General features: G+C 37.1%; 3 protein-coding genes across 6 annotated transcripts in view; 2 read left to right on the forward strand and 1 right to left on the reverse strand.

Annotated features, from left to right (window-relative positions):
• Positions 1-985, forward strand: LOC128862484 (uncharacterized). The gene is made up of 2 exons (XM_054101140.1): positions 1-196; positions 356-985. The coding sequence occupies exons 1-2, from the start codon at positions 166-168 to the stop codon at positions 667-669; spliced, it is 345 nt and encodes a 114-aa protein (XP_053957115.1). The 5' UTR covers positions 1-165; the 3' UTR covers positions 670-985.
• Positions 826-10596, reverse strand: LOC128862482 (transient receptor potential channel pyrexia). 3 transcript variants are annotated; one of them, XM_054101138.1, is made up of 12 exons: positions 10398-10596; positions 9934-10045; positions 9584-9827; positions 9268-9523; positions 8823-8982; positions 8604-8733; positions 8125-8469; positions 5102-5595; positions 4959-5042; positions 4747-4900; positions 2075-2186; positions 826-2011 (listed from the first exon to the last, which is right to left on the reverse strand). In XM_054101138.1, coding segments are annotated over exons 1-12 (3015 nt in total). In that variant the 5' UTR covers positions 10400-10596; the 3' UTR covers positions 826-1089. The 3 variants fall into 3 exon arrangements, with proteins under 3 accessions (XP_053957113.1, XP_053957111.1, XP_053957112.1); XM_054101136.1 differs by having other exon boundaries at positions 10332-10596; XM_054101137.1 differs by having other exon boundaries at positions 9268-9504; positions 9571-9827; positions 10332-10596.
• The window catches only part of LOC128862483 (uncharacterized), a 27843-nt gene continuing 7446 nt past the window's right edge, over positions 1856-22252 (forward strand). The window contains exons 1-3 of one of the 2 annotated variants that reach the window (XR_008454486.1): positions 1856-1870; positions 20152-20580; positions 21268-21444. Coding sequence is in view for 1 of the 2 variants with exons in the window: in XM_054101139.1 (XP_053957114.1) it covers positions 20708-21169 (462 nt within the window). In the remaining variant the exon portion in view is untranslated. The other variant, XM_054101139.1, reaches the window with a different exon arrangement.

The following is a 22252-nucleotide window of genomic DNA, read 5'->3' on the forward strand; positions in this document are numbered from 1 at the left end:
TCAGTAGAGAGTCGACTTTTGAAGAGAAAAGGCGATATTCAACAGACTACAACAATAGTAATACATATTATATAAACAAATAAATAATGCCAACAATTGGATAAAAAGCGTATCAACTAAGATTTTGGACTAAGAAAGAAAGTAAAGTCGGTGTAAAAACCAAAAATGAAATCGTTTAAATTTATATTTGCGCTTGGTAAGCTTATACTCGTATGAAAATAATAAATTTTGCAAACACAACAAATTTCGATAATTCGTCAGTTATCTATAATATGTATATGAATATGAATATTGACATTTTTTAATTGGAAATGTTTAAAATGTAATGATATATTTTTTTTTAATCTGTTTACAGGCATCTTTATTGTTTACTGCTCACATTTTAATGCCGCCTTTCCACAGCCCGCAAATAATCCTAATGCCGAATATGAACTTATAAATGGTGGGCCGCAGGTTGGACCCAAGCCGAGCTTTGTACCGGCTACACGGAAACCGTTGATAATAAATACACCACCACCGACTCCCGCAAATTCCAAGAATTTCGCTTTTGATCCCCTAACCAAAACATGGACACAAGTCAAAAAAGATGATCCCATACCATCAGAGGGTACCCTCTTATGGAACCAAAGCAATGACAAATGGCTGACCGAAACAGCTAGGCGCATATAATGCTCTGATCAGCATCAATGAACTTCTGAACTGGTCTGTTTACTGTGTTAGAAAAAAGGCAACAAATATTTAGAAGGCCATATGAATTTTTTTATTAGTGTCAATATGAGTTAATATTTTAATTGATCACTACACATGCAGGAATAAAAACGCTGGTTAAAATACATATGTATGTGCATATACATATATTTCCATGCACGTGTGTGAGTAGTCTTATTAATGATGTACACAATTCAATGCGAAAATAATAAACAAACACTGCACTTTACATCTGTGTATGTAGGTGTGTGTATATATACCTACCATATGCATTTAACTGTTTGTTTTTTATAACCTATTTCATTAAATTTTATACGTATTCTTATTAAAAACTTAAAGCTTTTTTATTATGCAGCTTTTGAAAAGTAACTCATCCGCTGGTCAATACTGAAAGGATGCTTTTTGCTCAAGATGAATTTTTATCCGACACATTTCCTCAGCTGTAAAGGTTAGCTTCTTGCTGGCGCTTTCCGCAAAACTGTCCAATTTGTGGCTGATCTCACGTAGTTGCTCGCGCAGAGACAAAACTTCGGCGCGCACGTCTGAAATGCCATTGACCTGGCTTTTCAACTTTACAGCCACCTCACTTTCGGCCATCAACTGATCGTGTACATTCGTAGCCGAACGTGGACGTAAGAGGCAGTCATTTTCACGTGAGCTCATTGCAATATTCGGTTCTTTAAGGTCATTACACAATTTTTTATTATTCACATTACTGTTCTTTGGCGTTGAAATGGCCGCCGTTTTATCAGCCAACAACCCCACTGGTATGGCAGTGCAGCGTTTCTTTTCCTCATATTGCCGCTGTAAGCTCTGATTGAACATATTGTAATTGCTTTCGAGCTTGCGACGTCGTAAACTCATATTTCGATCGCGCCGTTCCGCTACCAGTTTGTAAATATTTAACTTGATATCCTCGGGCAACTGGTTGTCACGCGGATCATTTGGTCGTGTCATGAACTGTAATTTGTTGCGTGAAGTGCGCAGCAGTGCACTACGCTTGCAAAGTTGCATCAGCTTGACTGGCGCACGCCGAAGTAAGCGAGAAAAGAATAAGCTTTCTAGTCGTGAAATTAGTTCCGCCTGACGTACGAGCCGATCTAATGTAGCAGATACTTGCAGCCCCTGAATATCACTAACAGCTAAGCCTACCATGAGATTGGTGAGTATGACGGTGACAAGTAGAACAAAACAAAGAAACAAAATGTGTGAGGTGACAGGAAACTTTACTGGTATATCGCCGTAAAATATATCCTCAAACTCCAATTCACCGGACATCATTGTAATGGCTTTGAGTAGTGACCTAGTGGAGTAAAAGTTGATGATTAATGTTGAAACACTTGAAAAACAGTACAAGTTCTTTTACCAAGTTATGTTTTCAAACGGTGGGTAATCATTGAAGAGTACAGAGAAGCTGAGACAAAAAGCGATTAGCAAACAGATGTAGGCCAGCAAGAATTTGCAGAAGTTACCGGCAACTATAAAAGAGTATAAAAAGAGCAAGGAAATGTTTCATTGATTTTTAGTTGGAAGAAAAATAAAATTGTTATACAAGGATTAAAATTGCTTCGCTACTTCCTAGTTTTCATTTTTACTCTTGCTAATACTCTGACCTTAAACAGATGAGTGGTGGAGCAGGTAGCGCAAAACGCGCGATGAACTGTTTACTCCGCTACAAGCTACGTTTCGTTACTGCTAGCAGCTCAGGGTACTAGTCAAAAAAAAGTTCAGTACTCTCTGTAGTATCATATTTACTTATGATATATGATTTGCCATAGAATGTGATATAGTATTATATTCCAAATAATAATAATAAGTCGTCAAGTAGCAACTATGCGAGTAGTAGTAGCGCAACAAAAATGAGAGTAGTAGCGATAGCTGGAGTACACATACAATAAATAATCACGCAAGTAGCGCTCTGGCCGATTCTAAGTTTTCTGTTACTACTCCAACCACAGAGAGTACTGAACATTTTTTTGACTAGTACTCAGAGTTGCTAGCAGTAATGGAATGCAGCTTGGAGCGGAGTAAAACAGTTGATCGCTCGTTTTGCGCTACGTGCTACACTACTCATCTGTTCAAGTTCAGAGTAGTAGCATGAGCAGAGCAATGTTTTCCGTAATATTACTGCTACGAAGTAGTTAATGCAAACCCTGTTGTCATACATATTTCACATTCCATTTTAGCACTAAGACTTTGAACCGCTCAATTAGAAAATCTCATTTCAAGGAATGATGTTGCTACAAGGAATTAGCTACGACACGCAACATGCGAATGAACCAAATGAACTTTGGAAATTTCAAATATATTCGTATGTATGTCAGTACGAGATGTAACCATTAAATTAAGAGATTGATATTGGAAAACACTTTATTTTGACCTCGTACTTACCTATTATTGAATTATTATTATTCTGTATGGGAATTAGAATTTTGTATTTATTGACTAAATAAACAAAGAAAATACTCTCTGCCTTATCGTTATACAGCTCCACAAGAATCTTCCATTGTTCGAGAGACTGCTGGCAGCTCCTTCATCGCGTGTAACAGTTACAGACAACCGATCTTCTAATTTTGTATCTAAACCTAAACTCAGTAAAGTCACAGAAAAATGTAAACCACATTTCTAAGTCTAAATAAAAGAATATATGTATATCAGCTCCTAATCTTACCCAGTGAAATCTGGGCGATTGCTATCGGTAGATCTATGCGCTTAAATAAACCATTTGTCTGAGCCGAATTAAGCCCATGATTTTGTATTAAATTAATTTCAGTACTGATTCATTTGGCATACTCGAAGTCTTGAACGATGTTTTATCTCATGTCAAGGTTGCTGATAATGCTTGTTTTACTAGGCAAATCCTTAGCTCAATCAGCGCAGGCTAGGTTAACCTGGACGGTGGTCCTTAGTGTAAACACTTCTACGCAGTGCTAGCCGACGGAGTCCAAAATGCCGTTTTTTTTATATTTCTTTAGGTTAGGGAGAGTGGGGGAATCGAGGACAGTGGGAGTGATACCTGAGCTTCTGCGTGAGGTCCTTTCCGCGCACATCAGTGAGGTACGATTAAACTTCTTTGGATACCATATATTTGTTGAACCTTGTGCTCAATGATTTTTGGAAAAAGGAGGAGCTTCTTAACGCGACACCTTGATACGGAATGTATTTTTTGAGCTTCGAGATGAACTCTAGTCGAAATGTATTTATTTGGACTTATTACCTCGTAAGTTTTGTTAGCGCCCACCTATCTACCACCTGGAACGCGTCCGATGGGAGATCAGGCAACTCCTCACGGGGTGTACGAGAGTACCATTGGGATGAAAAGGTAGAGCGTGATGCGATGAGGTGAGACCTGTGCAGGTCTGTAATAGGCACGCATGATATACTTTAAGTTTACCATTTCAGAAGTCCTTTGAGAGATGCAGATTTGTCTGCTCGACAAATAAAATGATAAACAAAAGTAACTTGCTGCATACTTATAGGCGTAAATGCATTTAAGCGGAAGTCGCTTAAAAAATAATCTTTTATTTTTTTCCAATACATCCAGAAATTAAACAAATAAGTTCAATTTTATAATATATTCGTTCTTTTTACACTCTTTTTTGGCACGTTTTGTTACCACAGAGACTGTAAAATTTCCCTTGAGCAGATTCCTAATATATTTTGATCTGAGACCCTTACGTGTCTAGCTACCACTTGAGGTCTTTGTCTGGCTAATGCTGGGCAGTGATAGAGAAGGTATTGCATAGCAACACTCTGCCCAAAATGGCAGTGAGAGTGACTAAAGATTTTGTGGTTTGAACACTAATATAAAATGCACAGGAGATCATACAAAAAGTATTAAGTAATTTAGCATAACTCATGGAGCATCAATTTTTTTTTTTACTGGAGATATGCTCCAAACAATTTATAGCAAATATTTTAAAACTGCGAAAATAAATCTAGATAGAAAAATGTATTTGTTAGACTTAATTTTACTGATTCTTTCTCTCTTAGTTGTGACCATCCCTAGTTTTTTGTCAGATTGTTTGCTAGCCTTACCTTTTGTAAACATTTGCACATACACGCCGAATATGGGAAAACGTCCCACCAACATCATTAACTCCAGCCAAACCAATAACACCACAATAGCTGCCACATGATGCTGCCACGTTGGCACTGCCAACAAGTTGCTCGGCACCAAAATCTCAGGTGTCTAAAAAAGTAAAGAAAAGTTATGCAGCATTTAAAATGGAGCAGCTCTATTGACCCACCACACATAACAAAACACCGAACACAATAGCCCATTGCAACCAATTTTCCCAATATTTCGCATAACCTTGTAAGCCGTGCGCCATCTGTAATTATTCGATACATACGAGTATAATACATAAACTTTACATTATTCTAAGCTTACCTGAAAACATTCTTTTCCCATCAATATTAAATTCAGTATGATAACGAAATAGCCCACTGTGCTTATATATCCCGGTGCTTCGCATTTCGGATTCTTATCACAATTGCGTGCATATACCCCCACAATGTACATTGTAAATAGGATCACATAAATTGCATGATATAAAAGGCTCATCAGAAAGAATTTTCGTATACGTCGCCATTTTAGAAAGAGAAAAGTTTCGCATAGAGGATGCATCAATAAACGTTTCTGCCCGACTTCGATCAGCGACAATAGTAATTCAGTCTCTCCGCGTTCCAACGATGTTGGCGGCACCAATAGACGAAAGTCCAATTTAATCTCACAATCAACGTCACCGATTTCATGATCGTTCACCTTAATAGAACTATCCATTTTGGCCGTAAGTTTCGGTATAATTTCTGGAGTACGCCGCACAATGAAAGACAAGGCCGATACATTACCCATGGTACGTGCTGTTATATCAGCACCGTGCTCTATAAATAGGAAAAATTACTAAATTATAATAATCACAAACTTCTTCACTTTTTGTTAAAAGTATTTGAAAATGTTATATCGGAAAGAGGCACACCATCAAAACAGTATATCTAGTATTGAAAATACCACATTGATCAACAATTTCCCGGATATATTTCAAAAGTGATATGAACGCCTTCAAAGACTCCCCATCAACTGCATGGCACTTATGCCAGCGTCTCGTTCAACTCTTGAAACATTTTTGCAACTCTATTTTCGGTATAGCCATCAGGGCTGTTAAAAGGCGTTCCGTGTAGTGTTTTTTTGACTCGATCAAACAGAAAAATCGCACGGAGCTTTATCAGGGGAATTATATGGCTGTGGGATGGTATTCGTTCCGTTCCTGGTCAAAAATTCATGGATAATGCAGAGTCCACGAGTTTTTTCCCCACAAATCCTTCCTTTTTTGACGAATTGCTTCACGTAAACGTCTGATGGCGTCCAAATAACAGCTCTTATTAATTGTCTAACCCTCTGGCAAAAATTCGTGGTATACAATTCCGTTGTTCGTGAGCATCGCTTTCTTTTTTGACTGAAATCATGTCTTTAGCGAAATGACTGCGGTCCCTCTTTGCATGAAATTCAAAGCTCTCTGATGGTTAATTTAAAGTTATTGATCAACTTATTTTCAATTTATTGATGTTTACATCAATTTTCAATGTCGACGGTCTACCACTGCCCCTACGTACGTCATCCTGGTTTGGTTCCAGAAGTTCATAATAAACAATACCGGGTGAAGGCCATCTCTAGGGGTCGGTTCTGATGTTTCATCTTTATCTAACCGTTGGCGTTTGCGAACAGGATTATTGTAAAGGACTCATTTTTCATCACCAGTAACGATACGGTTCAACTTTCAATTTCAAGCCGTTGTAGCAGCTGAGAACACACATTCACTCTCTTCTGAAGGTTGGCGACGGAAAGTCTATGCGGAACCCATTTTCCCAGGTGCCTGTGAACTATTCCACATTTGGCTCAGCTTCCACGAGTTTGAGCAAGGCGTCGGAGTTAAAGACTTCAGGACGACCAGTGCGCGGGGCATCCTCCACGTCGCAGTTACTAGTTCGGAATTTTGAAAACCACTTTTGCGCAGTCCTTACACTCACGGTATCCTCTCCGTAAACAGTGTTTATTTCTGCAGCAGCAGTTGTTGCTTTTTTCCACTTTCTAGTAAGTATTGGATGCAATACTTGTCGAATTAAAAATACCAAGTGAACATGAACTTGGTTCCACATAGTCTGGAATCCGACAGACGTGTTTTCTGTTCAAGTGTTGCTTACCGCAATAAAGTCGCCCGAAATCCGATGGTGTCCGATGCGGGTCTTTTGAATTGTCTGCTCTGAGAAAAATACATACTGATAGCAGCCTACTGACAATGGAAAGTTAATTTAAACTGTGATGTTTTGATTAGGGGATCACATTCCTCTGTATAAAAGTGTAGTTTAGATCCCGACTAGGTTGAGCAAGGGCTGTCCTTCTGTTTTAGCAATTTTAGCCTTCTTAGACAAGTAAGGTTTTGGCGTCAATATTTTCATCACTATCATGCATTCTATCAGGTTCCTCTCACTGCTAGCAAGCCACAGTTGCTTACGAAGGCCGAGCCACTGTCAAACCTTATGTAAAGGAAGATAGGTCCGTCTGTTTAAGGAGTGATAAATTGGTTCTGCTTCAAATAACAATTTTAAGGCCTGGCTTGCATAAAAAAATAATTACATCAAAAATAGGCGCATTAATCGACTCGGTTTTTCCGTAAAAATACTTTTTTGTGGGGAAAAATTTTGTTTATTTATAGACAGCAGAAATACACTCGCAGGGTTGCCATTTCCTGCCGAGGGGCGACCGATATTCAAAACACTTTTTCTTCATTTTGGTATTTCACTGAGATTCTATCCTACGTTCTCTCCGAATTTCGAATGGTAGTAACGCACCAACCTATTCGGTTACGGCGGCCGCAGTATTGCTTAGCTCTGGCCAAATTGATGTTGTTGTTGTAGCAACATAAACAATCCCCATAAATATACTGGGAATGCCGCTGAAGTAACAGTCCTTGGCCGGATATAAATCCGGGTCGTTCCGGTTACACAGAATCCACTGTCGTGGTAACGAAGGAGCCAACTATCGCTAAGCCTTGTATAAGTGTTGTGCCATCTGGGTCAGGTCAAATGAAAACGGATTTTAAATAGAATCGCCCATTTGCGGAAAGAACGTCACAACCTGAAAATTTGGTTTTGAGTTAAGTCTGCAGAAGTTATCTGCAATATCTTCTTTTGTGCCATTTGAGTTATGAGGCTCCTGCAGCAAATCAGCGAAAGGGCATGAATAGTCGTGTGAAGAATGTTCTTTCTCATACTGGACGCATGCCCAGTATGTCGAGTTTCTTCCGAACAAGTATAATAGTAATATAAAGAAGCGTGTATTTGGAATACCGCCGGTTTTAATCAACAGAAGGTTCTATATATATGTAGGTGGCAGTAAATGGGCGTCGAGCTTACCAATAAAAGTATACACACAATTGCTGAACTCATTCAAAGCTGCGATATGTAGCGGTGTATAGCCAAAATTATCCGCTTTGTTGACATTGGCACCCGCCTTCAGCAATGCATTGCAACAGTCCAAACTTCGAGATTGCTTGACGATTGCAGCATGCAGGGCTGTGCGACCATCTCTATAGATTGCATTCACATTGGCACCATGCCTAATCAACAAGTCGACAGTTTCAATGGATTGTGATAGGCAGGCCAAATGCAATGGAGTCTGATGGCTGGCATTACGGCAATCCACATCAGCGCCATGTTCCAGTAACAAACGTACACATTCAACGTAATCATTCTCAGCGGCTGCGGTTGGATAGGAGAAAGGTATCGTTAGGTGTGCAGTACAGTTGTAAGTGAACTTGTTTATTTGTTTTTGTTTTATGTAAATTGACAGTGAAAATTTGCAGCTGCACTGATTTGCTAATCACATAACATACCCAAGTGCAAGGCTGTCAATTTCCCTTCGCCGAATTGGGAGCGCACATCTGCGCCATGGTTCAATAACAATTCCACACATTTGCTGAAGCCCAATGCGCAAGCTGTGTGTAGAGGTGTTTCCGTATATACCTATGATGTGATAAATAAATGTGGAAAGGTGGAAGATATTTAGTATTTAAAGAATAAATTTAAATTTATGTCACGCTATTATCGCCTACCTGTGGTGTATTGGGATCCGCACCATATTTGAGCAGTGTCTCCACACACTCGACCGCATTGCGATCGATAGCGAAATGCAACGCCGAACGCTTCTCAATGCCAATGTTGATGTGCGCTTTCCGTTTCAGAAGCAACAAAATGCATTCCACGCTCTTTGCACTACCACCATGAGACGGTTCAACAATCGCGAACGACCGGGAGGGGTATGTGTTCGTGATTATTATCGTGGTTACGAACGATTTGGCGCGCGGACAATTGCCACAAGGCCAGAAATAAAACGAAGAAAAAAATTATTTATTCAAATATACGTTTTCTTTTCCGTTCGTGTCAAAAATTGTTGGTCTAATTGTTTTTGTTTATAACTATGCCATGATGTGTGAATGAAAAGCGGCGCATCGAAATGTAGATGTGTTGACAACACACTAACAACATGCAATGACTAACCTGGCTGCACAATGTAAGGGTGTAACTTCTTTTTTGCCATCGTAACGATTTGGATCGCCGCCTCGATCCAACAGCACTTTGGCGATGTGTGCATTGCCGCGACAACACGCGAAATGGAGCGGAGTGCGGCCACGCAAGTCCTTGCAATTCGGGTCGGCAGAATAGCGATCCAGCAAAAAGAGAACATTTTCTATACAACCATAGATGGAGGAATAGAGTAGAGCCAAATTGGCATCACTAGAGCCGGGAATGAGTTCTGGGGATGGATTATTGAGAAATACTACTTTATTGAGTAAAATTTACCGAAATTGCAAACCTATAAAACAATTTGATTTGACCATTTCGAATATTGCAAGCGAACCCGGTGCCAGACTGAGTGTCTCCTCGATCTCATGTTGATCCCAGATCATTTGATGCTGTTGCTGCCACAAAAAGATTTCGTGCGCCTCATCACTAAAAACTGCATCGCTATTGCTGCTGTTCTCGCTGGAAATGCTACGCTTGTCAAAGAAGAGATCGTTTGTGTCATGGCTCTCTGAATGCCATTTGAGATCATTCTCCTGAAATGATTTCCAACATCAATATTTAAGTAAATATTTAATAATAGAAGAAGAAGAAAATATTGTACTATTTAAAATGTGTAGCTAGAAAACATTCAAGTCTTACAATTATGGAAAAGCGAACATTTTCCATGGTGACCGGTGTTGAAACACGATTAAAGTATGCAATTATTTCTTTTGCAAAGGGCTGCACTTTCGCTGGAATCCGTAGTTTTTGCCTGATTGTTTGATGCAGCATTCGAGTTATTACCAAACACAAAAAAAAACATTAAAAAGATTTTGAGTAACACTGTAATTTATAATGATTTTAATTGAATTTCTAATTATTCATGTGAGGCAGCCCATTGGAAGTTACTCATGCGATCATAAATAGACCACACAAGAAAATAACGCAGTACGTAACTTTAGCACTCCAGTTGCATAGACATACATATATAAATATATATATATATGTATATATACATACATATATGTATGCGTACTCAGTTTTAAGTATTTACTGACCAATTTCTTTCAGATTTATATATCACAATGTAATTTCCATAGAAATGTGCATACAGCCATACATACATATGGCCATAAAACCAAGGGAATCTCCAGTGTTTGCCCAATTCTTTTTATATCTTTGTTAAATATTATTGAATTTAAATTTCTTATACATATTTAGAATATAAACAATAGGACGATTTCATTGATCTCATTGATGCGGCAAAACACTTTTCCAATTCTCAAAATCAGCGCAACCGTTCGCACCAAAGTGCTAAGAAGAACTGAGTGTTTACGCTTTTAGCCACAATTTTCATTAGCGATCTTCAGTTTTTGCATAGCCATTCAGAAACCACTTACAATTTAATATATCGGCTCATTCTGATAAGTGAGTATGTCTGTATGTGCATCCAAAACATTAATGCAAACCAAATGTGCTCGTGGCTCTTTGTTTGGCACAATTTTGGTCCAGAGTATGGCTGGAATAATAAACAATACAACGGCTCATTTCGATATAGCTACAAATATATGGTTGGTTGATTAGCGTCAGTTTTTTAGTGTATGTTTGGATCTGTTCTCCAGTTACACTAAGGCGAAAACTCCATCTTGCAGAGTGAATTTAGTTTAGTCCGAGTAGCACCGAAAACTTTGCCCTTAATATTGTATCGCCCTTAATTCCTTAGCGCCTAGAATATAAAGCTCTCATGATCTATGAAATTTTTTCAAAATACATATTCAATTCAATGAAATGCTCAGTACAGCCGTTCGAGAATCGTGGAATCCTGATCTTCATATCTTCAAATATGTTCTTCTTGATCGCGTAAGCGCTTTTCAACGGCCGCTTTAGTTGAGTGGTTTTGCTATGCGTTCTGCTAATTTCAGAGTTCCACACAATTTCCCGATATCGTTTTTATAATTGTTTGTAGGTTTCGGTGCAAGGCGCATTCAGATGCCAGCAAAGCAGCTGATTTCTTTTTTTTTGACACTAATTTATTTACATTGTGTTTGAAATTTTGAATTTCCAACTACCTAATCGCGAAAAACGAAATATCGAGTGTTTTTTTTAACCCTTTACCGCATATGAGCCCATATATGGTATTGCAGTTCTGATTAAATTTTTTCCAATTTAAGTTTTATAAAGTAATTCAAACTATTTTAATCCATCAAATATATATTTAGTAATAAGCCAAGATCCTTACGTAAAATAGTTCAAAGCCGAAGGGCAAAGGCCAACAAGGGGAGAACGACGGCAAATCGACATTCTGGCGTCTTCTTCAATACTTGGCTCTATGAACTTTGCAAGCAGGTTTACTTTTCTGGCGTTAATTGATTCATGATGACTTGCATAGGTATCGATATCGATATCTCTCATGCAGCTAAAAAAACACCCACATTTTTGAAGCACATAACACATGGACCGAAAAGTCCGGGGCTAACACATAGATAGCACTAGTTTTATTGGATTCATCTTTTTTCAGTTAGTAGTAACCTGTAAAAATTCCGTGATACTCTATTCATTAGTTCGAGAGTTATTGTGCTAAGAGTGACGATACTTTTGTTATTTTCAAAACAACGGATCAAAAAGAGTTTCGTGTTTAATTTTACATCGTTCAAGCAAAGCAATGTCTTAAAAAGTATTATGGGGACTCCGCTCCATCAGAAAAAACAATAATTCGATGGTTAGCTGACTTTAAACGTGGTCGTAGAGACGCCGATGATGCACAACACAGTGGACGTTCAAATGAGGCGGTAACACCAGAAAACATAAAAAAATCCACAAATCGTTTTGAATGATCGAAAAGTGAAGTTGCGTGAATTAGCTGACATCGTAAAGATATCAAAAGAATGTTGACTTAATATCGCATGAGCATTTGACTATGAGAAACCTCTGTTCAAACTGGGTGCCACGTGTGCTCACTGTTTTGTTTCATCAAGAACGCATCGTGTCACAAATCAATCAAAACATTGGCAAAACTAGATAAATTGAACTTCCAATTGCCTTCCAAAATTTGCGGCCGCCGTAGTTGAATGGGTTGGTGCGTGATTACCATTCGGAATTGACAGAGAGAACGTTGGTTCGAATCTCGGTGAAACACCAAAATTAAGAAAATGATTTTTCTAATAGCGGTCGCCCCTCGGCAGGCAATGGCAAACATCCGAGTGTATTTCTGGCATGGAAAAGCTCCTCATAAAAATATTGCGTTCGGAGTCGGCTTGAAACTGTAGGCCCCTCCATTTGTGGAACCACATCAAGACGCATACCACAAATAGGAGGAGGAACTCGGCCAAACACCCAAAAAGGGTGTACGCGCCATATATAGGTATATTGTCAAAGAAAAAATTGGTTAGTAACTGTATATACTCGTATACATATACGTATACATATACGAGTATATGTATACATATATGATTCGCATTGGAATAATTCAATGACCAAAAATATAATCACACTCTACTATCTGATCTGCAAACGTTGCAATTTATAGTTGGATTGGCAGTTACTAACCAATTTTTTCTTTGACAAAATATGTCAGCACACAACAGCAGAATAAAAACTGTGGTAGGCATACGTCGACGATTTGGATATCAAATTAATCGAGATAATTATGTCGGATTATGCCAGATAACTATTTTCGTTGCTCCATCTATAAGCAATTGGTTTGGTAAGCACGCTCGGTACGGTCCGAACTTTTTGTACTCATTGACATTTTCGGCAAATTTTATTTGGGCGAGAGTATAAAAAATATTAGGAAAAATGCTTTCGTTTCTCGTTGTCTATAATTCCAAATATTAATAGCCAGTCCAAATTATGTTTTACTAAAATGTGTATGGGCATAAAAAGTTTGGTCACGTCTGAACTTAAACAATTTTTACTTGCGTAAAAACTACTGTTATATGGCTGGTGGGCATGTTTATTGACATGATTGTTGATTCGTAAATTTTCAATAGAAACTTATTTTTTATCGAGTTATAGCTTGTAGTTAGCATTAGACCAATGGACGGAAATATAGTCTTCAGATATAAAAAGTGGATGTCCGTTTTTGTCGGATCTCAAAAATGTTTATGTTGCATGGGGAGCAACACGTGTACCAAGTTTGCAAGTTCTGTTAAATTGCCGTTGAGATACAAGCATTTACCCGTCATATAATATTATTTGTATCAAATATGAGTAATTTTGCTTTATTTAATAACAAAATATCGCGTTTTCCCGTGCTTGAAAATAACCATTATATGGGAGAAATTTGTGGACCAGGGATAAAGAGTTATTGTATGCTCCGACGGATGGACGGACATTTATAGCTTAATCGACTTCTCTCATCAATCTGAGCATTATGGTATATGCTCGTACGTACATATAGTACCTATAAGATTCCTATAAGATTTTCGAATCAGTTTACGGTAATGCAAATACAAATAAAACCAAATATGCAATTGTGGTATACATAGAGACATACATTTGCATTATTATTTAATACAAAAATATTTGGAAATTAAATTAAATGGAATACTTACACGCATACATACACATGTACATACATTTATATGTATACTGCTGCAATTTGGGGCAGCTGGTTCGGCACAAAGGATAAATCCACAAATACAATACAGAAAACTGTAATAACATCCCTGTGTCTGTGCATATATACATTTACCTGAATAATGTACCATACATTTACCAGAATAATGACGACACACACAATACTGGCTAAAAAGTATACAAAAATATACGAGTATGTACATATGTATGATTATTCCATCTTTTAAGTACTCTTAAAAGGGGTTGCTACTTGGTTGTCAAGGAGAAGATTCTTTAAGATTTTCACACGCTTCAAATGCATTTCATGGACAACTTTACAGCCGTTACTATAAACTGGGGTAGAATTTTTGCACATTTTCGCATTTCGTAAATAAGCATACATAAGTTAAATTCCATGCTAACATATGAGCACTGTACATATACATACATACATGTAGATAAGTATTATATGCATACAAACATACAGTTTGTCTCATAGCAGCGTGGCCGGAAAATTCAAACTTAAGTTCCGTTATAAAAAAATGTAAATGCTGTATATTTTTAGCAATACGTGAGAAAATATTCGTTATTTTTACAAAATGAATTCCACGTATGTAAAACGATTTGAAGCAGCGTTCCTACATATGTACAAACTCGAAATGTCCAAAAATGTCACGTGCATTTGTAGCAAAATATTTCAAGATGTCGGAGACGTTCATTAATAAATAGGTACCGATCAATAAATGGTAAACCGAAGTTAGAAACTTTGACGACTTCCCCGGAGGAGGCAAACAAAAAATATGAAAGATGATGCATGATGAAAGAAGCCGTTTTAAGGAGAAATGTTGTTAATGTGTCCAAAGACCGCCGTAGACGAATGGGTTGGTGCTGGACTACCTTTCGGGAGAGGTAGGCTCGAATCTCCAAGTATGAAACACCAATTTGGTGGAACAAGTTTTTTCTAATAGCGGTTACCCCTCGGCAGGCAACCTTCGAGGTATATTTCTGCCATGAAAAAGCTCCTCAAAAACAAAAATGGAGTTGGAATAAAACAACATCAATACGCACACCACAAATAGGAGGAGAAGCTCGGTCAAACACTTACCAGAAGTGTTTGACCCGACCCTTTTTTATCGCGTATCTGAAGACACGATTCGGGGACGTTTACCTGAAGAAGACCTGAAATTCCGGATCACATTAAAACAACCGCTGCTCTCACTATCACACATTGAAAAAATATTCGCATGGGCTAGGAAAAATTCAGAACGGAATTGAGCGAACGTAATATTCACGGATGAATCTTCTTCTGGGGGAATAGTCGCATACGTCGGTTCTGGTGTACTGCTGATAATTGTTAAGCTAATGCTGTTAAGCATCCAGTTAAGGTTCATGTCGGTGGATGCTTCTTCGAAAAAGTATTTGAACGTTTATTTGTGATACCGACAATTTGAATGCAGTTTTGAAGCATAAAATATCCTAAAAATCATTATTACCCTACGCTGTAAAAATGTTTGGAGGAACTAGACAACTTTGGAATTTAAAGAAACACAACAAAATTATTTAATTAATATAAAGAGAATATTTTAAGCTAATACAATGCAGTTTGTTAGAATCGAGTTGGTCAAATAGTTACGGCGGGCAGGCTTCTACATACTGTTTAAATTTGTGGTGTTTTATTTTATCGTTATAATATTGCAGACTTTTGACATCCAGAGCATACTTAAAATATGGGGGGAACACTTCTCGAACCTGTTAAATATCGTTGACAACGGAACTGTCGTTCCGCTACCCGACCATGACAAGGGGAGAATGGCGGTAACGCGGCTAAAGAACAACAAAGCCGCAGGCGCCGACCGACTGCCGGCTGAGCTATTCAAACATGGCGGCGAGGAGCTGGTAAGGTGCATGCATCAGCTCCTATGCAAAATATGGTCGGATGAAAGCATGCCTGCCGATTGGAATTTAAGTGTGCCCTGCCCAATCCATTAGAAGGGGGATCCTGCAATCTGTGCCAATTACCGCGGGATAAGTCTTCTAAATATCTCCTATAAGGTTCTAGCGAGCGTATTGTGTGAAAGGCTGAAGCCCACCGTCAACCAACTGATTGGACCCTCTCAGTGTGGCTTTAGACCTGGAAAGTCTACCATCGACCAAATATTCACAATACGCGAAATCTTGGAAAAGACCCGTGAAAGGAGAATCGACTTTGTTAAACTCGGCCAAAATCGCGAAAGCGGTTACCGCCCCAATCAAGAAGAAGAATACAATATATACATACAAAGGCAAGATATTTTCAAATATAAGTTCTCAATATTCCCACAGAGCATTGAAAACCAAGTGCTGTAAGCCTCGGTTCCTTCCTCTAAAAATAATTTTGTACCAATTTGATTTAATTGAACTTTACTGCTTTTAAATGTGGCGAAATGTGCATGCTTGTAGCAACGCAGCACAACAATAAATCAGCCGGCAGAAGTTTTTGGAAAAATCTGGCCCGAATAAAGCTAAAAAGGAAGAAACAATCAAAAAAAATTAGAAATGCAAAAACAATTTTGCGTGATATTGCTCAAAGAACAAGCAGTTCGGCACAATTGGCCATTGCAATTGGCACACAAACAGCTTTTTTGTGAGAAAGGGTTACCTTTGCTTGAAAAATTTTGGTTACATTAGAAATCATTAAATAATTTTATTGATGTACGCATTTCAAAGTTGTAACTAAACTAAAAGACGGAATATTTCTATCGACTGATTCGGTTTTGATGTAACAGCTATAATTGGTGATTCTATTTCAAATTCTTGCATATTGCCACGCTCCTTTTATAGATTCCTGATGTCAAAATTAACGTTCTCGGATAGCCCAGCTCTAAAATACAGAAATCTCCTTCTAAATAGAAGAGTTCAAATCGAAGTTATTACATTACGTAAACATTTCGAGACATTGCTCTGTAAGATTTATAAATATGTAAAATGTATAGAGGGGCCTTTGGATTCCAGTGTATATAAAAATTACTGAAAACGAAATAGCAGATAAAGTAGCCAGGAAAGGGACAGCCTCCCCATTTATAGGCCCAGAACCATTTTTTAACCAAACAAAGGGTAAATTCTTCTCTCTTATTCAGGAATTAGAAGAAAAGCAAAGAAGATCAATACTGGGACAATTGACCGGGTTTATCGGAATGAAAATCAAATCATCATTGCTTAAACTGATTTAATGACTCCATTGGAATTATATAAGTGTAATTTTATAATCATCACAGTAACTATAAATACTCCAATGGAGCTTGCAGGTTTTGTAGGGAGAGAGATAAAACCGCCAAATTTGTACTAGATCGTACGCAGCACGAATATTTACATACACATAAGAGGCAAAAACACCTGGGTAAAAATATAACATACCATATTAACCCACATACTAAATTAAACTCATTCAAATAGGGCAAATACTAAAATTTATTGAGGAAGTTGGGCGCGTCGCAGTGCTAAATCCCCTAATAATAATAATAGTAATAATGGAGAGACTTAGAATTGTATTCCTCTTCTTGCCATTATAGTCCGTAAGCCAGCGACAGATTTTCACGACCAAGTTCCTCTCAGTCGATAATTCGTAAAATGCCTCAGATAGTTGCATTATGAAACGTTGTAAACGTCAGCTGCGGCTCCAAGGGTGGATTGAGCAGTAGTAGCCGCCCACACACGTAAAAAAAAAATAGTTTTAGTCATTTACTCCCGATTAAAACATTGATCAAATTAAAGTTAGACTAATATTTTGAAGAAATAAAATTGTCAGCTAATTATAAAGTGGTGGATTATACGTGAGCTGGTCACACAAATATGAAAAAAATATATATTTTTTCAGTGATTTCCTCCCAAAGGAAAATTTATCAGATGATAGTGTATGTATTGTTTTTAATAAACAAATAAGTCAGCTGGCTTTATGTAGGTGGAATGTGTGTCAGCTGATGCCCTGAAGCTGTAACGTAGGAGCTAGTCGGAAACATTTATAGCCTAAGTAAATGTATCAGCTGACGAGTTTTCCCCCAACATACTGCCAGCTGGTTTGTTTTATTATTTACAGGATCATTTCAACAATCCGCACAAACATTTTTTTTTCGGGAGGAAATGATGTACTTGAAGTTATTCAACATTACATTTAATGTGCAAACTGAAATGTATAATTTTAAATTTAATTATTTTTTGTGTGTTTCAAACAGATGACGATAATGAAGACATGGTGGAAAACAGCTCTGACAGCGACTCTGACAGTGAGTCAGAAAGAGAAGAAAGTGAGATGAGCAGAAGCGAAAATGAAAATGATAAAATTACCAAACATACATAATTAAATAACTTTTTGTATTAAATCTTAAACATTATTAATTTAAGTACTGAAAAATTATAAATTAGTTGATTTGCTTCAAATATTTATTTATTTCTATTCTTAAGAATCGGAAAGTGCCATATAAAAAATTGTATTTAATCGAATCATTGCTATAAAATTATACATTTCAGTTTACACATTAAATGTAATGTTAAATAACCTCAATTTTCATTTCGTCATTTCCTCCCGAAAAAAAAATGTTTGTGCGGATTGTTGAAATGATCCTGTAAATAATAAAACAAATCCGCTGGCAGTATGTTGGGGGAAAACTCGTCAACTGATACATTTACTTAGGCTATAAATGTTTCCGACTAGCTCCTACGTTACAGCTTCAGGGCATCAGCTGACACACATTCCACCTACATAAAGCCAGCTGACTTATTTGTTTATTAAAAACAATACATACACTATCATCTGATAAATTTTCCTTCGGGAGGAAATCACTGAAAAAATATATATTTTTTTCATATTTGTGTGACCAGCTCACGTATAATCCACCACTTTATAATTAGCTGACAATTTTATTTCTTGAAAATATTAGTCTAACTTTAATTTGATCAATGTTTTAATCGGGAGTAAATGACTAAAAATAATTTTTTTTACGTGCGTGGGCGGCTACCACTACTCAATCCACCCTCGGAGCCGCAGATGACGTTTACAACGCTTCATAATGCAACTATCTGAGGTATTTTACGAATTATCGGCTGAGAGGAAATAACTGCCAAAAATTAGCGCCTGGCTCACGGACTATTACGTTGTTTTGGAATTTGCTCAGCTCTATTGGCATTGTGTATATATGTATATAATTTCGTAAGGTATGTACATGCGCAAATGCATCTTACGATTCTGTACGCCATGCGCCATACTTTGAAATTCTGGTTATTCGGAGCTACATTTGATACAACATTTCAACATATGCATACATACATACTTACCTACACCAGTATATACATACATACATAACTTGCTGACAAATGTTCATTTACTACAACAAGGACAAATACCCAATATCTTTCTGTATATGCATGGGTATTTCTGCTTTGTCTTTTGAATAAAGTAATTATGCTTTTTCAGGAAAACAATCTCGCTTAGCACTATACATATATATAAGTACATACATACATGCTTCATGATGTACATATATACACATATGTATACATGTATGTATATTATATTCGACATCTACATTTGTTTCGGATAACTTCTCAAAAGAATGCCAACGAAGAAAATAATATGAATACACATCCCAAACAATAAACCTATGCAAACATATTTGTATATGAATGTGGGTATGCAAGTTCAGGTATAAAACCGATAACCGTACCAGCTAACTAGTCCACTACTAGTACTAGACTATACAGTAATATTTCACATATGAATGCATACTTACATACCTACATATATATGTATGTACCTACATATTTGTTTTTTATATCGCTACAATAAACATATTTATGTATACATACATATGTATGTAGATTCTCGTAGCGTGAATGCACATTGTGTTAAGTGATTGACTTCATCACTGCCTAATGGTACAAAATGTTTTTTTTTTTATTTTTTTTTTAATCGAAATCAAAATAAATTATACTGGCAAAATTGCTTTGGGGTTTTGAGAAGTTTGGAAGAACGTAGACATGACCTTGTCCAAAGACCCTACCCTTTAGATTATATATAAGACTAGCTTATACAGCTCCCGAAAGCTAGAGCTACTATGCATCAACTCTGGTCGCGATTGTACATATGTATGTATATCAGAAGGAATTAACACGGCGCAAAAAATAATACACACGTACACGCATATATACATATATGAATTAAGAGAATACACCCCATTTGGTAAATAGTCTGCCAAATGTATATTAAAAAAATGTATATAATTCATAAGAAAAGTGTAATAGCATTCGTCTGGTAACATTTTTTCTTTCATTCTTAATTCCGAATTTTAGGAAACGACCAGAAAGCGATAACCAACAAATTGTCGTTACTAATCAAAGAGCGGAATATAATTTTGGGTGCATTTTTTACCTGCCAATAATAGAGAATTGTTCCAGGTAATACACAAACATTTTTTCACAGTATATTTGCATTTTACCCTAAGCATCTAAAAAGGTAACACATCTGGCGGGGTATAAGTGCGTGATTGCGAAAATCTACCCAAAGTAGGTACTACTTTTTGTGTTTCGGCGGAGGAATATTGGCATTTGTATGGCAGCCAGAGTATAAATACGAGGCTGCAGTGTAGAAAATTTCACAGTTATTGGCGAGTACTGATGGAGTTTAAATCGTTTTGAAGTGGATTTGAAAGGCACAAATTTCATTGTGCAGCATTATAGCACATCTGAGCTGAGTCATTACAGTTCAAGGCTGAAATAAAGGTGTGTGTGTGCGTGTGTATGTGTAAATATATATAAATTTGTGTAATACAATTGCGAACAAAGGATAGCGGCTAAGTTAAAAAGAAAACGCTGTGCAAGCTGAAACAAGCTCTACGAGTGCTGCAAAATGACAAAACTGAAAATAATTTCAGGTTTTGAAAACAATTTTGTTGAAGATGCGTCGACAATACGAGCTTGGGTACAAAATTTTCGTACTAAACGGTCACAAATGAAAAAAAAGCACCGAGGCGATTTACGTGTAAATGCAATGTTAAATACGGCACTGCTGACAGCCGAAGCTGACTTATGTCGCAAGCAAAACGAATGTTTTCGTACCCGACTGATGTTTCAACAAAGATCGGAGAAGGGTTATGTGATGGGACATGTGTTGGGCGAGGAGAGAGCAAAGCAACGAGAAACGATCAATAATATATGGAAAAGTGAGATAAATGACCTGGATTCATTTATGCGTTCGCTAAACAGTAGTAATAGAAGTTGCGGTGACAAAACAACTAGAAATGAAAATACTTATAATTTAAAAAGTGATAACAGCAGTACTTTACAGTATAGTATTGCTGTAGTTAGTTGATAATGTTAAATATGTCTTTTCCTGAAATAATTTTCATTGTAGATGTGTAAAATGTGTACCTCTAGAATAGATTTATTATGCAAGTTTTTCATTTGCAGTCATCGAAGCATCTTCCGAATACTTCGACAATGTGAAAACTGAGAGTTGACACCATATTCTGGTTGAGAATAGCCAGCGAGCCTGGACTGGGCATGCCCGAGTTCTGGGAGCCTGGTATGGGGTGATGCGCACGCACAACTGATGTGTGGAAAATTAGCTCAGATGTTGCTCAATCGGTTCGTAAAATTAGCATTTAAAAAGTTATATAACTCGATGTTTTGTCTTATATACGAAAACTATCTATTTTCTCAAAACAAAGTAAAACAAATCGCCATTTTGTTTTATGTAACGTTCGTTTGCGCATGGCGTCATAGGCCGCCATGTTAAACTTCGAAATGTGTATGGATTATAAATTAATATATTTTCGTTTAATAGTTTGTCGGATTTTGTTTTTATCTTGGTTTAAATTTCAAAAACTTAATCAGAATTATGATACGTATTTTATTTTGGAAGAATTTACCTGCAAGGACAGTAAAGAGGTCATTTGACCGATAATTATAGTTACTGTTCACACGAAAAATACTCGGCAATGCTCGGAGAAAAGTTACTATCTCATTCTTCATGAGTAATGTGAAGAAATTGGTAGAGACCGCTGTATAGTGTGATTTTGCATCTCTCTCTAACTTATGTATACGCTCATTGTAATCGATGAAGTAAATGGTATAATTTTTAGTCAGTTGACTAATGAGACTTAATGTAAATGTCTATCGCATATAAATTGAAATCGAAAAATGTTGATTATAACGTATATATTTTTATGCATAAAGAACAGCAAGAGAAGCATTTTGGCTATTTCGTCTTAGGTGCAATCACAAACTAGGTGCTCCAATTTTCGTATTGCCACCTTGCATTCATAGTCTGCACAAATCAGTATCTGGTATTTGTTTCACTCTTTCATAAAGCTACAAAAAGAGCAGTATGTTCTCTTATGCTTCATTTCATGTCCAAAGAAAATATGCCGACGAAATATTTTTATGTATGCAT

This window comes from Anastrepha ludens, chromosome 4 (assembly GCF_028408465.1).
Source record: "Anastrepha ludens isolate Willacy chromosome 4, idAnaLude1.1, whole genome shotgun sequence".
Taxonomy (NCBI): domain Eukaryota; kingdom Metazoa; phylum Arthropoda; class Insecta; order Diptera; family Tephritidae; genus Anastrepha; species Anastrepha ludens.

Bases quoted from the DNA above. Each gene is read 5' to 3' on its own strand.
- LOC128862484 (XM_054101140.1), top strand. From the start codon at position 166: ATGAAATCGTTTAAATTTATATTTGCGCTTG. The intron at 197-355 runs GTAAGCTTATAC...ATCTGTTTACAG, and splicing joins TAAATTTATATTTGCGCTTG to GCATCTTTATTGTTTACTGC.
- LOC128862482 (XM_054101136.1), bottom strand. From the start codon at position 10,399: ATGTATGTATGGCTGTATGCACATTTCTATGGAAATTACATTGTGATA. The intron at 10,046-10,331 runs GTCAGTAAATAC...TCAAACAATCAG, and splicing joins TATAAATCTGAAAGAAATTG to GCAAAAACTACGGATTCCAG. The intron at 9,828-9,933 runs GTAAGACTTGAA...AAATCATTTCAG, and splicing joins ATGTTCGCTTTTCCATAATT to GAGAATGATCTCAAATGGCA.